At 35.5% G+C, this 16,391-nt stretch overlaps 1 protein-coding gene across 1 annotated transcript in view; it reads left to right on the top strand.

The window, feature by feature from the left end:
* Positions 1-4,412: 4,412 nt before the first annotated feature.
* LOC149816969 (putative UDP-N-acetylglucosamine--peptide N-acetylglucosaminyltransferase SPINDLY) overlaps positions 4,413-16,391 on the top strand; it is a 75,379-nt gene continuing 63,400 nt past the window's right edge. Inside the window, exons 1-8 of the mRNA XM_089987836.1 lie at positions 4,413-5,277; positions 12,982-13,143; positions 13,246-13,421; positions 13,537-13,612; positions 14,797-14,925; positions 15,454-15,573; positions 15,716-15,784; positions 15,914-15,995. Coding sequence (XP_089843962.1) covers positions 4,837-5,277; positions 12,982-13,143; positions 13,246-13,421; positions 13,537-13,612; positions 14,797-14,925; positions 15,454-15,573; positions 15,716-15,784; positions 15,914-15,995 — 1,255 coding nt within the window. The 5' untranslated portion in view covers positions 4,413-4,836. The remainder of the gene's footprint in view (positions 5,278-12,981; positions 13,144-13,245; positions 13,422-13,536; positions 13,613-14,796; positions 14,926-15,453; positions 15,574-15,715; positions 15,785-15,913; positions 15,996-16,391) is intronic.

Raw genomic sequence — 16,391 nt, 5'->3', positions numbered from 1 at the left:
GAATGGCCGGGGAAGTAGACACCATCGGTAGCCAGCCGATAGTGTGGTGGTTCCTACTGCCGAGTGGCGATGGTGGGTTAAAACAAAGCAGCGGTTCACTATAGGTGATGACACTGGCAATGCCAGCATGAGGCTGGAACACCGGCCTGCTGTGAATGTGGCTGGTTGAACATAGACGCTTGATTTCCAACTGATACGGGTATGCCATAGTCAACAGAGCTCATACAAGGTGTTCAGACAAGGGTCGGCTTGACCGTAGCCTAGTTCCGGTCACTCCATGGCCGCGAACCCTGTTGACTTGGTGGTCAATATGTGTCAGGTTGGTAGTTAAGTATGTCATACATGGTAGATTCATATCAACCAAGTAGCGGTATGCATCACTTATTTGGGCGACAATAAAGTCGAAATGTCTGGTTCATGTTACCTTCATGGTGGCAACCACAAAGCCACACCGAGTGAATGTCTCATTGAGCCATGTGCGTGCTGGAGTTTTCACCAAACCATAGCCGGAGCGTTTTAAAGATATATATACATAGAGAGATCGAGCCAACCATGCCACGTGGATGGCATAGTTCATGGGTACGAATGCGTACGCCATAGCTTTGACAACAAATGTTAAAATGTGGGCTCCGAGTCGAGCTAAGTTATGAGAAATGCTACTTCTAGGCGGTGCATATGACACCCAAGTGATAAGATGCATACAATGTGTTTGAACCCAGTAAAAAGGGTTTGGGATTTTCGAAATCCCTCATGGTGCGATGGCTTGCACAAGGAAAAAAAATAGATGTATGCATAAATATAAAATTGCGAGACTCTGGGTATACCTGAAAGACGCTATATGTTACCAGATTCTTTGGGCTCTTGGTACACCTGAAAGATGATATATGTTACCGGACCCGTGGCTTACCTTGGAGAGGGTAGATGGTACAAACTCCGTGGGACAATTGAGTTTTTGTGAGAGCTAGGTGTCTCATCTCGTCCTCAGTCCACGGAGTTAGGGGTTCAGGACTACCAATGTGTCTTAGATGGTAGATCCAAGTCTTCTGCAAAAATTACAGGGTGCATCCTAATTCTTGTTCTACCCACTGACGAGTTCTCTCTCTGTCATGGACAGTCCCCTTTGAGTATTCATACGCGTTATTAAATAATAGACCCCGTATGGTCTCGGTCCGATACAATGCCGAATGTCTGTGCATACCCACAGGGTAAGTGAAAGATAAACATAAAATTTTTATATTTTTCTTATGGCTTCTCAGTATAGTTTGTAATCCTTGTCATAGATCTTAGAAATTATAGAAAACAAGTAATGCCTATAAGAATGAGCGTGTATCTGATACTTTTACATTATTTCTTAGTAATGTAGAAAGCATGCCTGTCACAATAAAAATTTTCTTCTTAGCAAGTTATATTTGCATGAAATTTTACAATTGTAATAATTGTAAATGTTGCACATATTTGTATGCAGGACACTGATCACAACATATAAATATAATGCTTCTTACACAGACAGGGGAGTCTGACCCTTCTGCAGTAAAAATTTTTAAGTAGCGAATGAATGGAGCGATCGCGGGCATTGCAACAAAAGTAGCCATGGGATCTCAGTTTTCAGTATTCATGCTTAGACTCTGAGTAGTAGATTTATGCTTCAGTTATGAGATGTAATTACTCACATTAAAGCTTTAGTTAATGAATGAAATATTTTTTAGTACTTCTCTGTTTTACCCTGCAATTCACCTGATTATTGGACTTGTCACTTTCGCTATTTCAAAAAAAAAAAAATTATCCAATTTTTTCTGTCCAAATTGTTGGAGTGTTACAAACCAATTCATTACCTTTGATTGGTATGGATGTGAATGTTATGGACATCGAATACATATATAGACCTTCTCTTCTTTCTTTCCATAAAAGAAAGCAATGTTCCAAGGCATGGATGAAGATGCAATAATTATATATAGAAAAATGAGGGTATTTTCACCTAAATCTATTTAATTATTAAGATAGATGAAGGTATTTTCAAACTAAATTTAACATTTACCTAGTCATTTTGTCAAATATTGTTAGGTGAGGGTATTTTCGATATAAAAATAAAAAACAGGGTATTTGTACACTATAGTGTGTTTATATCGGTAACAATGATGAATGCGTGAAGGAGAACTGTCCAACCATAGGAAGGTCCACAATCTACAACCAACGACGATAGGATGACCCCTTCTGTAATGCTTGAGCATCTCATTGATCAGACTTCACGTATTTGTTTTTTTACAATTTATTTAGTAAGAAATACATTTTACACAAAGACTTTATAATATATAGACATGTTTTTTCAAAACGTAAAAAATCGAATGCTCACAATATATTTCAAACTTTAAAATACAAAGTATTGTGGGTCATTGATTTTTAACGCTTTCAAAAAATAGATCTAAACATTAAAAATTCATAATCCAAAACATGTCACTCACTAAATGAATGATAAAATATCAATATTTAAAGAATGTTCGATAAAAAAAGAGATCGTTAAAGAAGGAATGCCATCAATTATCATCTCTTGTAGATTTTGGACCTTCCTTTGGTTGGATGGTCCACCTAGGAGTGATCTTTATCTTCTAGGTTTTTAATAATTTTATACATATGAAACATATTGCTTAAGAACTTTGAAAATATAATTTGCATGAAAAGTTGAATCATGCATTAAAAGTTTATTACATCCATTTAATGTGAAAGATACGAGCAATTGTTATCAACTATAGACATCTTTGGAAAAATTTTATATGCATATTGTGTAATACGACAAAAAAAGTTTGTGTTTATAACATAAAATAAAAATATATATTTAGTTAATTTTGAGCATTTTGGTATAAAAAAACAAAAAATAGCAAAATGATGTTCACCACAAATTTTTTTGTACTCAATAAAATAAACCCAAATATTAAAAATTCACATAGCAAATAATAACCCCAACTATATTTAAGTAAAACAAATATTTAAACATATGCAACTTTTACCAAATTGAATTTTGTTGTATTCGACACCAAATGGTTGAATGCTTTGATGTTGACACATTGTAGACATGTTTTTACTTGAAAAAAATGAACTATTAAACAAGTATTGGCCCAAAATCTAGATTCGAACACGAGAAGCCTCAAATCCCACATGATTCTATTGCATTAGGACTAAACAAAGTATGATCATTTAGAACACTAAGAAATAAATGTAAAAACACTAAAAGTAAAAATGTCATGATGTTAGGATAATGTTCAGTTCACACTGTCACAACTGAGGGGTATTAATTTTGAATATCTCCAAATTATCAATAAAAAAAAAGAAAATCTATCAACATGTTGTCGAGTAAGTCATTGGACCCATGGTTTAAGACTTGAATAGGTATACCACAAGAAAACCATACTCCGATCTTATAAAGATTATATAAACTGTCTGTAGCCCATAGACTAATATATTTTACATTAAAAAAGTGCAAATTTTAAACGGAACATGAGTTAGACACATCTAGTATAAAATTTCATAAATGATACTCAACTCCATATGCTAGTTAGGTATCATGGGTTTGACCATAATAATTAAACATATCCCTTCCTTTGTTACCAGTTTAGGAAAAAGAGGGAGCAACACAAAAAGGAAAGTAAAAAAAAGAAAAGAAAATAATTTGATATAGGGGTAAACCTTTGGCATTTAATTCTAAAAGTAAGCTTCACTTTTTTAAAATTTCATATATGCGCTATATTTCTCGAAAACAATCAAAGAAGACGAGGTCAACATTTATCATCTTAGAAACGTGATTTCTTTTTAGCTTTCAATATTGTCTTTTGAAAATTTAAAATTACTCATTCATCCTTATAAAAAAGGAAAGGAAAACAGTTTTAAGTTTGAACTATTGATGGTAAAAGGTACTATTATAATTTGACGAAAAACTTCCCCAATGAATTTTCTTTGGTATTTTTTAAAAAAATCCTGACCGTACAAATGTGTTCAATATGATTGATTTCAATAAACCATGAATTTGGATATAAAAAATGGTATTTGGAGCCTAAGAAAATTGTATGCTATAATAATTCTTATAAAAACAAACATATATATCACATATGTACGTTCAGAAATTTGAAAAAAATAACAAAAATCTAATAAAACGTCAAGGGTTTTCGATTAAAGAGGTTTTTATTTCCATAATTTGACATAATTTTAACATGTAGGCAGAGGACAATAATAAATATAAACCTTTGTTTGGCAGTTTCTAATAAAATAGAGGACATATCTAGAATTTCAGAAACCATAAAGCCAAATCTGCAATTAAAGGAAAAAGTTAAAATTTACCAAAATAAAAAGAGGAAGGAGGGGGTTACTGTATATTGTAATGTCATGCCCTAAATTTAAGCAAAAAGTTTCACAAAATTCCATCTGAAGCACTGCCATTAATCAAAAAGCAGGAGGAAAATATAGTCATTGACACAGATGCCCGTCCACAGTCTTACAGTCAGGGTGGGTGAGGGAGAGACACGGACTCAGGGTTTCGAAGGAAGAGGCGGGACTCTGTGATGTCACTTTCCCCCTCCTCCTTCTCCTTCTCTCTCTCTCGATGATGCCAACCAATGTAACCCTAATACAATAATACTTCCTTTACTCTTCTCTGTTTTCAACTCTTCGCTCATTCTCTGCATCCTGTAGCTCCCAACCAGCTCAGCCATCAAAAATCCCTATTTTCCTCTCCCTTTCACTGATCACGCCTCGCTTCCTTCGTCGACGATCCCATCGCGGTTGATCTTGGGGATGAATGTTTCTTTGCGAGATTATTCGTAGTGTTTGAGGGGATTTTTGGGTTCGGTGATGGCGTGGACGGGGGCTGATGTTGGGAGAGGCGACGGCGGGAGGGAACCTGTTGTTGAGACAGAGGTTTTGAAGGGTGGAGGAGTCCAGCCGGTTGTCCTTGTGGTGAACGATACGGTGGTTTCTCATCCGCCGGCGGCAGCAGCAGCGGCGGCTGCCAGGAGCCTCGGGGGGAAGGATGCGCTTTTGTACTCGAACATTCTTCGGTCGAGGAACAAGTTCGTTGATGCCCTAAGTCTGTACGACAGTGTTCTCGAGAAGGACGGGACGAACGTGGAGGCGCTCATAGGGAAGGGGATCTGTCTCCAGATGCAGAATATGAACAGGCAGGCGTTAGAGAGCTTCTCCGAGGCCATTCGGCTCGACCCGCAGAATGCGTGTGCGTTGACGCATTGCGGGATACTGTATAAGGATGAAGGGCACCTGCTGGAGGCTGCTGAGGTACTTGGTTTTTACTTGATGGGTTGGCTTGAAAAGGCCTTGTTTCTGTGTTTATTGCTTAGGTTTGGGAAGAATTTTTCTGGGTAATGATGCTGTTGAATTCGTTTAGGCCACATTGCACGTGTATGGCTGTAGTATTGAATTTCAATGATATCATTGTTGCAAAAGAATGTTTGGATGTTTTTTTTGTTCATCTTTGGTTTGTTTTGAATTACGATACTTACACTCTTCTATTCATGTAACATTTGCTAGTTGGTATTCCTTCTTCATTGTGATTTGTGATTTTGGTTTTAACATAGTAAGATAACTCTTCAGAGTTTTTTTAGGACATTGAATAACTGAAATATGATGATATTAGTTGAAAACAAACTTTGACAGAAGGCAATGTTAATGCTTAAACAGAAAATTCAGTTAGGCGCATATCTGAACTAGTGATTTATTATGAAAGTGGTCAATCCAACATGGACTCATGGGAAGCCCTCACCTGACCACCTAAAGATGGCACGTATGTTCTATTGACATATTGAATGCAAACATTGCTATGAGATACAGTTGGTAGCAAATTCGCTGGTGCTTGAGTGCTGCAGTCCATTTTCCCTCCCCCTTCCAACCCCCTTTATTCGTGATGCTTTCCACGGGTCGTCTATTGATTTGCTCCTCCTTCCTTCCCTGGCATTTAACAATAGATTCTCTGATCAGTTGATGAAACTTTCCCCTTCACCACTAGTGGTTGGAGGAACGAATAAAAGCAATCTCAAAATTGGTCTTCAATCCAACACAGGCTTATGGATAAGATGCTCTCACCTGAAATCCTAAAAGTAGAATGCATGTTCTATTGATATATTGAACTTGAACACCAATATAGGTAACACTTGATGGCTAATCCCTAACAGGGGTTATCGTTTCTATACAGACAAGCTTTTGCCATCATATTCAGAGAAACAACCATTCAAATAGATTCTATTATTCCCATTGGTAAATCGTCACAGATAGAGACATAGATTGTCTGACCCTGTGTTGCTGAGGTATATCTTATGAGCCAACAGAACATATATGCCTATGGTTAAGGCAATTTCAGCTGGACTTTTTTGGGGTTGGGTACTCCATGATACTGAGACATGGCTACATGGTAAGCTCCATAAGCACTCTGGAGCAGGAACTACAACAGATGAAAAGGATCATCAATGTCTAGTGTCAGTTAAACCGAATTTGGTGTTATCAGAAAGAATGCTAATTTTCTTATATAGTTGTTCGAGGCAATGTAGTACGTATCATATGATATGGTACACTATATATTGTTACTGTGAGGAATATCGATATGATACACACTCATATCGCGATACCGCATCATACAATACAAGATGTATCATACAATACAGGGTTGACGCACTTAAAAAAGCGCTTAATCATAATTTTTCAGTTTTGAGTTTTAAAGTCCACTTGAGGGTAGACTCCCTCATTTGTGTAGAAGCCATTATTAGAGGTATCCACGTACCCTAGGACTCATAAGAGCGATTTGGGGCCCGATCCGTGTGCAAGGGAGAGGGCTTTTTCAGTTTGTTAAAATAAAAGTGCATTTCCACCAATTTTCACTCAAGAAAGTGGGTCAAGGTAGAAAATTTTTATTTTGAGTAAAATTACAAAACTACCCTCCAAAAAAATTCTGCCTCGAGTTGCGCTGCCCCCTGCAACCCTCCATCAACTTACCAATATTAGAGATTTATATTAAGGTAGAAATTAGGCTCCACACTCCAACAAAGATGGCATCAGATGATCCGACATTACAATGGGGCATTCAAGTAATGAGTGAAAACCGATTGAAAATCCAGTACAACTATTGCCATGATATTTTTGTTTATGTAATATGAAAGTATGAGTCTTGTGGCATGTTCTTAATTGCAAGACATTTTAATATTTTGCATTGTTCTTGTGAGATAGTTGATGTTTGATGGTGTCTTATGCATCTCATAGAAACATAAATGCTTCATATGTGATTTTGTGGTTGTATTTTATGAGATTCATCATTGTTTCATGTGTTATGATTTGTTTTTAAAATTTTTGCTAGATTTTTCTGATTTTTCATGATTTTTTTAGATTTTTTTTTAAAATTTTAATTAAAAATTCATGTTTTTTTATGATAGGATATCTATCTTATTTTGAGCCCAACCGATACGGGTAATGATACGATACTTACAACCTTGGTTTGAGGTCCTACCATTATTAAATTCATCAATTGTGAAGCATACTTGAACCTTTCTTGTAATTGGGTGGGTAATATTAGCTATATTAATATGCATTTATTGAAGAGACATTATTTCTGAGAAGCCCAAAGAAAAAGTTTATGCATGCATAATTTCACACTGAAGTCTGATAAGTGCTGACCAATCCAAAAGCCCTCTTGAAATTGAATCTTGCTGTTTTATTCCTAAATCCAACTTTCAAGCTTTATTATCCATGGAATCCAAAACAACCTCCTATTTGATGTAACCAAATCAAATAGGAAGTTGGTTAGGTTTTCTGAAATTCAGCTTAAGAAAAGCTTTATTATTTATCTTATCTAAATTGTGTATTTAAGTAAGATAAACTCGATGTAATTTTTTTTCTTTCATTAAAAAACACTTATTTTACAATAAAGATAATAAAAAAGAAAATAATGGAAGTGAATTACAGAAAGAGAGTTAATACAGTTTAACTTTAACCAATGAAAAAAGAACATAATTCAAGCTGAAGGAAAGGTCATCAGTCAAGAAGCAGGTGGCTGTTCACATTTTAGTGCATTAAAGAACAACTAAGGGCCACTAAGAAGAACTGGTACAAACAATAAGTATAAGAGAGGTATATGTTGCAAAAGGGTGAATACATCATTACTGAAGGAAAGGTACTTTTGTTTTGGGGAGGAATAGATTGAAGGACGACTGTTCAATAGAGGAAAGGATAAGATATTTCAAGGGGAGGTGTGAAAATGCTATATTTAACGGGTGATGCAATTGTAAAATGGATCTGCTGTCAGAGTTGGTTGCCTAAGACCGGTATTGAAACAGGTCAAACCAAATTTGGCCTGTTATGATGTTCTTTGGCACATGTGACATGGGGCTGGCATATATAATTTGACTAAGTCTAATTTATTGCAAAACTTATTCGTCTCCTTTGAGTGAAAGAGGGTGTGTTCACTAGTCAGCCTTCATGTTTAGCATAAAAACTAAACAATTGTAAGGCAGACTGTGTTCACTAGTGAGCCTTCATATATGACAAAGAGTGCATAAAATAATTTCTATTATCTAAATGTTAGAGATGAATCTAGACTAGATATGAACTATCTCCATTTTTGTGTGCATGTGTTTCTTTACAAAACTATACTAAGGAATGATCTATGCAAACTATAGAGATTGATTTTTTGTTTCAATTTTCAAATCCTATGGAATTAAACAAAAGAAAAAAAAATTGGTTTCATTATAGGGAATTTGATTCTTTTCTTTTTTCCTTTCACTAACAAAATCTCTTTTTTTTTTTCCTCTGGGGAGCTATGTCACATGGGTGCCGGTGCAGCACTTTCAAAAAACTTGGGTGTGAGGGTGCGGCAAAAAAAAATTATATATATATAATTTTTAAGTTTTAACAGTTAACAACATTAACACTAATGAAATAAAAAACAATTATCACAATATCATCAAATCAATTCATCATCATGCATGAATGCAATAAATCAAATTAACAATCTACAATTCTATTCTACATTATAAAAACCAACACCACAATTATAAAAACAATTAAACAAGTAAAGCAGAAAAGAAGTAAATTATATAGTCTACTAAAAAAAACAAAAAAATGCATAATTACATACCAAAAATATATCCTACACAACGTATATGATGATGAGGTAATGAATCCTAATAATTTTCTTTTTCATCATCAAATGCATCGTAAGAAGGAAGACTGAGCTCATATAAATCCATGTTTATAATGTTGAAATCATGCTCTCCCTCTAAGTCACACTCTTCTGGGTTTACATCCCAAAATTTGGATGATCCTTGTCTGCATTACAAACCCAATTTGAAAATGTTAATGACAAGTATATTTAAATGAAAAAACTAAGAAATAGTTAAATAACTAAGAGAGCAAATTAGTACTTCTATTCATCATTGGTTCGCGAAATTAGTCTAAGATTTTAATGAGCATATACTAAATCCTCTGCACACTTGTTGGTGAGTTTGTTTCTCTTCATGTTATGGGTTTGAGAATATGTGCTTAAATTTCTTTCACAACATGATGAACTAGTAGGCTGTGATAGCAATCTCAATGCAAGATGTTGGAGAAGAGGTGTTTCTGATACAAATTTTGACCACCATGTAATATGATCTATATTATCCTTCTCTCTCGCGAGTAATGCTTGTCTATATAATCTTGAAGATGCAAAGGTTTCAAACTCTTGTGTGACATGATTTAAAATATGTGATTCTAGATAAAGTCTTGTCATACACATATTTCTATGCCTTGATAGCTTTGGGTCTAAATTTGGAGGGACACGATCAATACTACATTGCTGCCATTTTTTTGCATAATATTTTGGATTAAGAGAATGTGCCATGCATTGTAAATGAGTGTTGCTCTTATCCCATCTTCCGACTAAAACTGAATGAATATGGTTAAAAAATTCTGAATCATCCAATGCATGATTTTTTCTTTCATGCTTGAAAACTATAACTTGTATTTTTTCAATCATATTATCCCACGTTTCATAAACTTTGTGAAGCATGGGCTCATCTTTATCAACTTCTCTCAACATTTCACAAATAGGTTGAGTAAATTGAAGGAAATATACGACCTTGCCCTAAAACTCATCATCATTAATAAATTTCTTAATTTCTTGACCCTTCACATCATTATCAACACGATATAATGCCCAATTCTCATCAGTCACCATGCTAACCAAACCATTATTCACTTCCTTAATCCTCGTCACCATCACAATGATGGACGCTAAATGTGTTTCAGCGACCTTCAATAATTTCAGGCCAGAATGCCTATTAAATATATCATTAGCATGAATGATTGACAACAAAATTCCTAATGCTTTTGATATTTTTTTCTAATTCTTCAATCCATAAACATAGAGCATATGTTGGTGAATTTTCTTCTTCTTTGGGGTTGCAGATGCTTTTGAGGGCCAAATTGAAGCTGTGTGCTACACATGGAGTCCAAAAAATATGAGGATACTCACTCTTCAAACTCAATGCTGCACTTTTACAAATTGAAACATTGTCTGTGATGATTTGTACTACTTTTTGATCACCCACTTTTTTTATTACTTCTATAAACAACCCATTCAAATACTCAACATTTTTATATTCCTCCGATGTATCAACTGCTTTCAAGAATACTGGGCCCTTAAGCGAAGAAACAATGAAATTGATTAGTGACGCTTTTGAATATTTGTCCACCCATCAGAAACAATAGAAACTGCATTTTGCTCACATGAATATTTTTTAATTTCTAGCAATCTCTCAACATTTGCCTTCTTGTGGTTCATATTTTTTTCTTTGCTCGGAGGTACATAGCCACTCAAATTACAATTTGCCAAAGAAGTAAATAAATTCTTTCAATAAAGATTTCTAGCTGCATTAAATGTGAGTGAACTAGAATAAAAATACCTCGCTACTTTTCTATCCATCTCCTCCCTTTCATATGTATTGAATGATACTTGTATCGTTTATCTTCCTCTACCTCCTATATTCACTTTTTTTTTGAGCATCTTCTTGATGGCTTAAAAATGACACACTAATTGCACAAGAATCACTCATTGTCTTCTTCTTCTCATATTCTTCTTGTATTTTTTGTATTGTTTTCGCATTGCCTCATCAACTCTTCTCCATCCTGAAATGCCATGTCCTGGTATCTTCAACAAATGAGCCTTAACTCTTGTGTAAGACCCACCAATTTTTTTTCCAAAGAGCTTGCATCAAAATCTCTTGTTTCCACTACCTCCTTCAGTTTTTGCAAACTTATCTACATGGACCCATAGTGGCCCCACATCATCGCTCCCACTACAACTATCAGCAGATCTCACATGTGGGGATGAGGATGATACAAAACCTTTCTCTTTATCCGCCATTTTTGTCCTGAAAAAAAAAATTTAAAATCAATTATGCACACAATCAAGATTTATAATATTGAGTGCAAAGTCAATAACATATACAATAAGTTATAAAAAATATAGTAGTAGTATGTATAAATAAATACCGAAAGGTACAAGAAAAATATATAACATTCAGTGTACTCAAAATGAGAAAGAACTCATTAACCATTACCTGCTTTATTATAATTATACAGTTAACTAAACAATGCATATATATGACCACCTGCATTTGATTAAAGCTGTCGATCTTAAATATCGATAATATTCTTTAGGAATAAAACATTTTTTAGAACCACCATATTTACCTTTTTTTTTCCTTTTTCTAAAAAATATGTTTCGACTCAATCTGACATTGTAGATATAATCTACATGTTTTATTTAGTGAATATCGGCCCTTGGGTCAAATTTGTTTTTGACAAAAACTAAATTTTTTGAGCCGAAAAAATTGCAGCTGCTGAATTCTTGATTACTGAAAAAACAAGTTCAGATATTGAAATCTGTTGATCCAAGGACTGATCTTCACTGGATGACACCCCTCCCTCGCAACTCGAGCGCAGAGGGAGGGGGTTGTGCCCCTCCCCAACCTCTGAGAGAGGGAACAGGGAACAGGGAGGGGAAATGATGCCCCTCCCCCAACTTAGAGCGTAGGGGGCCCCTCCCCGACATTCTAAGAGGGAGAGAGGCAAGACGGAGAGGAGAGGAGGAGAGCAGAGGGAGTCAGAGAGGAGAGGAGGAGAGCAGAGGGAGTCAAGTGAGAGAGAGTACCTGAGTCGATCGGCTTTAGGAAGAGAGGTCGGGAGTAGAGGAAGGGAAAATTTTGCCCTAATCCTCCTCTTTGCAACCCTTTTCATCGGGCAAATTTTTTTTAAAGTCTCAAAACTGGACAAAAATGACCCTGGGTGCATTGACCGCACCCAGGGACGGGTTGACCACACCGGGTGCCGCACCCCCACGCGCACCCGCGTCGCGTCGATGCGGGTGTGGCACCTGGTTGGCCAAATCCCTGTGACTTTGCTGGGGAGTAACAAAAATAGTAATTTCTCTCCCTATGAGTAGAAGAATTTGTCTTATACATGTGAAAGGTTTAGTATTTAGGTGAGGGTGCCATTAGATTACCGGCATCATGATTGTCATTTTCAGGTCATATAACACTTCTATTTCAATAATTTATGTTGGTTTATTCCCAATCTAGGATTGTTTAGTGTTAATTACTTTCTTTTCAAATTCCTATGTTCTTGATTATTTATATTTTTAAAATCTTGTCTTTTTAATATTTATGATACTTATTTTTTGCAATTTTTATGATGCAACATGAAAATACAACACCTGTTTTGGTTTTTGGGTACACAAAAAAGTATGCATTTACTATGTTGCTTGCAGCCAATTTCACATTTGGAAGTAACTTCTGAATATAATTTACTTGTGGTTACAGTATGTCACCTGTAATTTTACAATTGTGAATGTCATTGGTAGAGTATACATTGTTAAGTTATTTGGATTGTTTGCATTCTAATTGGCATAATTGTTGACAAAATGAACATTAATGCCTTCATTTTGGTTGCTTGATGCAGTCATATCAGAAAGCTCTGAAGGCCGATCCTTCATACAGGCCAGCTGCAGAGTGTCTAGCCATTGTCTTGACTGACCTTGGCACTAGCTTGAAACTTTCTGGAAACACTCAAGAGGGCATTCAGAAATATTGTGAAGCTCTGAAAATAGACAGCCAATATGCTGTAAACTTTCAATTCTGTCCCTTTTAATTTTTATGATTGATTTTCTCAAGAATTTTTTGTTTGCTTGTGTTGCCATTTTTTGTTCTTTGCATTTTTATGCAGCCTGCATACTATAACCTTGGGGTGGTCTATTCTGAGATGATGCAATATGATATGGCACTTAGCTGTTATGAGAAAGCTGCACAACAGAGGCCAATGTATGCAGAGGCATATTGCAATATGGGTGTCATATATAAAAACCGTGGCGACTTGGAAGCAGCTATTGCTTGTTATGAGAGGTGTTTGTTTATTGTTGTTAACAATGTTACACATACTTTCTAATGCTTATTTCTCAGTATTTTGATTATCCGTTTCTATTTATGCTGTGTTGTTGGATTCTATTTTTCCCTTCAGGTGCTTGCATGTGTCTCCAAACTTTGATATTGCAAAGAATAACATGGCCATAGCCTTGACAGATTTAGGAACGAAGGTGACTTTAAATTCTCTTGACTTTTCTTAACCTTTAATCTTGCTTATTAGTGGTCTTTGAACTTTAAATTTTCTCGACTTTTCTTAACCTTTAATCTTGCTTATTAGTGGTCTTTGTCTTTCACTAGTGTCATTGTTTCAGCATTATCTCTGCAATTGTTTTCTTTATGCGATGGAAGCATGAGTGTCTTTTAACAGCCAGATAAAAACATGAATGTTGCTTGCTCAACTTATTAGTCGTCCAACTTGAGTTTTTACCTTTGAAGCAGATAGTGATGTTCTTGTCTATTAGTTGTTACCATCATGTATTTGGTGGTCGTATTTGTAAGTGTATGTTATTTCCATTGTTAGAATTGGTGCTCCGATCCACTAGCTTTCATTTTCTGGCAATGCAGATGTTATTGTTAACAATTAAGTTTGAACCAGTAAAGGTCATCTAGAATGATACACACATTAACTTTTCATTCACGCAACTTTTCATAGTGTCCACTATGTAATTGTGCTTATGTCAGGGCTCTGTTTAGGTTATTCCCATCTACTTTTCTGAGGTAAATCACATCTTCATATAATACCTCATATGCTGGTGGCTTTTCTTTGCAGAGGGATCTGGTATGTTTACCATAACATGATTAGACCATTATATTGCGGAAAATGTACAGATCTGGTATATATAGGTATTTTGAAGGCCTTCATTGAATCTAATCCATGTAGGCCTGATTCCTAATAAAGGTCATTAACCCTTTCCTCTGTTTTTCTTTGAAGCACATATTAGGAAGAGGATCATCACTTCATTTTTTAGCTCCACTGATGATTCTATACCACATCATCTAGTTAAACTTTTGTTTTTTCTTAGTTGCTGTCTCATATGTTCTCCCTGGCTGTCATTTTCTTGTGCGAGTTATTACTGTGTCAAATGAAGCATTTACTTTATGTATTATTCTTTTTTTGCCCATCATTTGCTTTTGACCTTTTCTACTGTCCACATGCTAACTTTCCCTGAAAATAGGCAGCTTAGATCTTGCTCATACATTGTACTAATATTTTCAAAATGGTTTGGTCATACCTGTAGTACACCTTGGTTTCTTTCAAGTAATGTTGTATTTATTGCTTCCCTAAAAAAATGTTGTATTGCTGATTCATCATATTTTTTAGCTTGAACAATAACATGACAAAGTTCATATTCAGGTAAAAATGGAGGGGGACATTAACCAAGGAGTGGCTCTCTACAAAAAAGCATTGTTTTACAACTGGCACTATGCTGATGCTATGTACAATCTTGGTGTTGCTTATGGAGAAATGTTGAAGTTTGAGAAGGTAACCAATAACCTTCTTAATAATTCGTCATGAAGTTTTGCTCTTATCATTTTGCTTTATACATGGTAAGTAAAACGGGTTGCACTGTGTAAGATATGCTATTTTTATTCAGAAACATGCATCTTCTCAAATTTCATGGGTTATGTAGTGTGAACTTCTATAATGTTTTCTTTCCTTTGATGCTCTCTTTTCTTGTTCCCCTATTTCTATTTAGAAGTACATCTTGTGTAACAGCTTTTCCTATCTGATAGAAAAGGATCTCTTGATCCTAGAATGGGCTTTAGCTGGCATTTCAAATCTTTTTTCATGGTGAGAGTAGTTGAGCTGTCAGTTTACTATAATCATCATCATTATTGTTATTACTAGTAATGCTACTGCTGCTGCTATTTTGTCATTGGTTTAGGATGGGCAGCTACCTTGCTTATTATGCTTGCATCTAATTTACTTTATTGATGCATCATATGTAATTGTTTTCTTTTTTTGCACTATTATCTTATGGTTGTTAACAAAGGATCATTCTTGGTGAAGGCAATTGTGTTCTATGAGCTTGCATTACACTTCAATCCTCATTGTGCGGAGGCCTGCAACAACTTGGGAGTCATTTATAAGGACAGAGACAATCTTGACAAAGCAGTGGAGTGTTATCAGGCAAGTCCTATTGATTGGTCTTTACACTATTACTATCTAAAATTATCATAATGAGTACTTGATGTTTTATTTCCTTAAGGACTTTTTATCTTCTTACTCTTTATATTATGCAGCTTAAGCCATATGTTATTTAATTTTGCAGATTGCTTTATCAATTAAACCAAATTTTTCACAATCTCTAAATAACCTTGGAGTTGTCTACACTGTTCAGGTTTGATCTGTTTCATTCTGTAGACAAAGTTGGCTTAACATTCACATGTTAGTAGTGATTGAAGGTCGAACATGTTGTAGATCTGTTTCACTTGAGAAGAAGTATATGATTTCACCTTATTATGTGCAGGGAAAAATGGATGCTGCTGCAAGCATGATTGAGAAAGCTATTGTTACAAATCCCACCTATGCTGAAGCTTATAACAATCTAGGTGCATTCCTGAGTGCTGTATATCTTTCCTGAAGATGCATTTTCCTTTTTGTAGTTACTGTTTATTTGTGAACTTGTCTTTGAGCTTGTACCAAAAGCTAGGATTGAGCCGAATGTGTAATTTCTGTTCATAAATGGATATTTAGTGATAACTTTAGGGCAGGGTTGTGAAAAGCGTGCCTTAAGGTGCAAAAAGCATGCCTCGCCTTGTGCCTTGAGGCTCACATGCATAGCGCAGACGCCTTATAGGCCTTGAGGCACACTTTTTGAAGCGAGGCACACTTCCTAGCCTACTTGTATAAAATGGAGGTCAAATCCCCCATTTGACCTAAATTTGATAGTAAAAAAAAAAGAATGGGGGAGGTGCCCGACAGGGCACTCCCCCCTTCTCTCTCTC

This window comes from Nuphar pumila, chromosome 14 (genome assembly GCF_984573655.1).
Source record: "Nuphar pumila chromosome 14, dmNupPumi1.hap1.1, whole genome shotgun sequence".
Taxonomy (NCBI): domain Eukaryota; kingdom Viridiplantae; phylum Streptophyta; class Magnoliopsida; order Nymphaeales; family Nymphaeaceae; genus Nuphar; species Nuphar pumila.
Note: the sequence above shows the minus strand (reverse complement) of the source record. Positions and strands in the feature narration are given on the sequence as shown.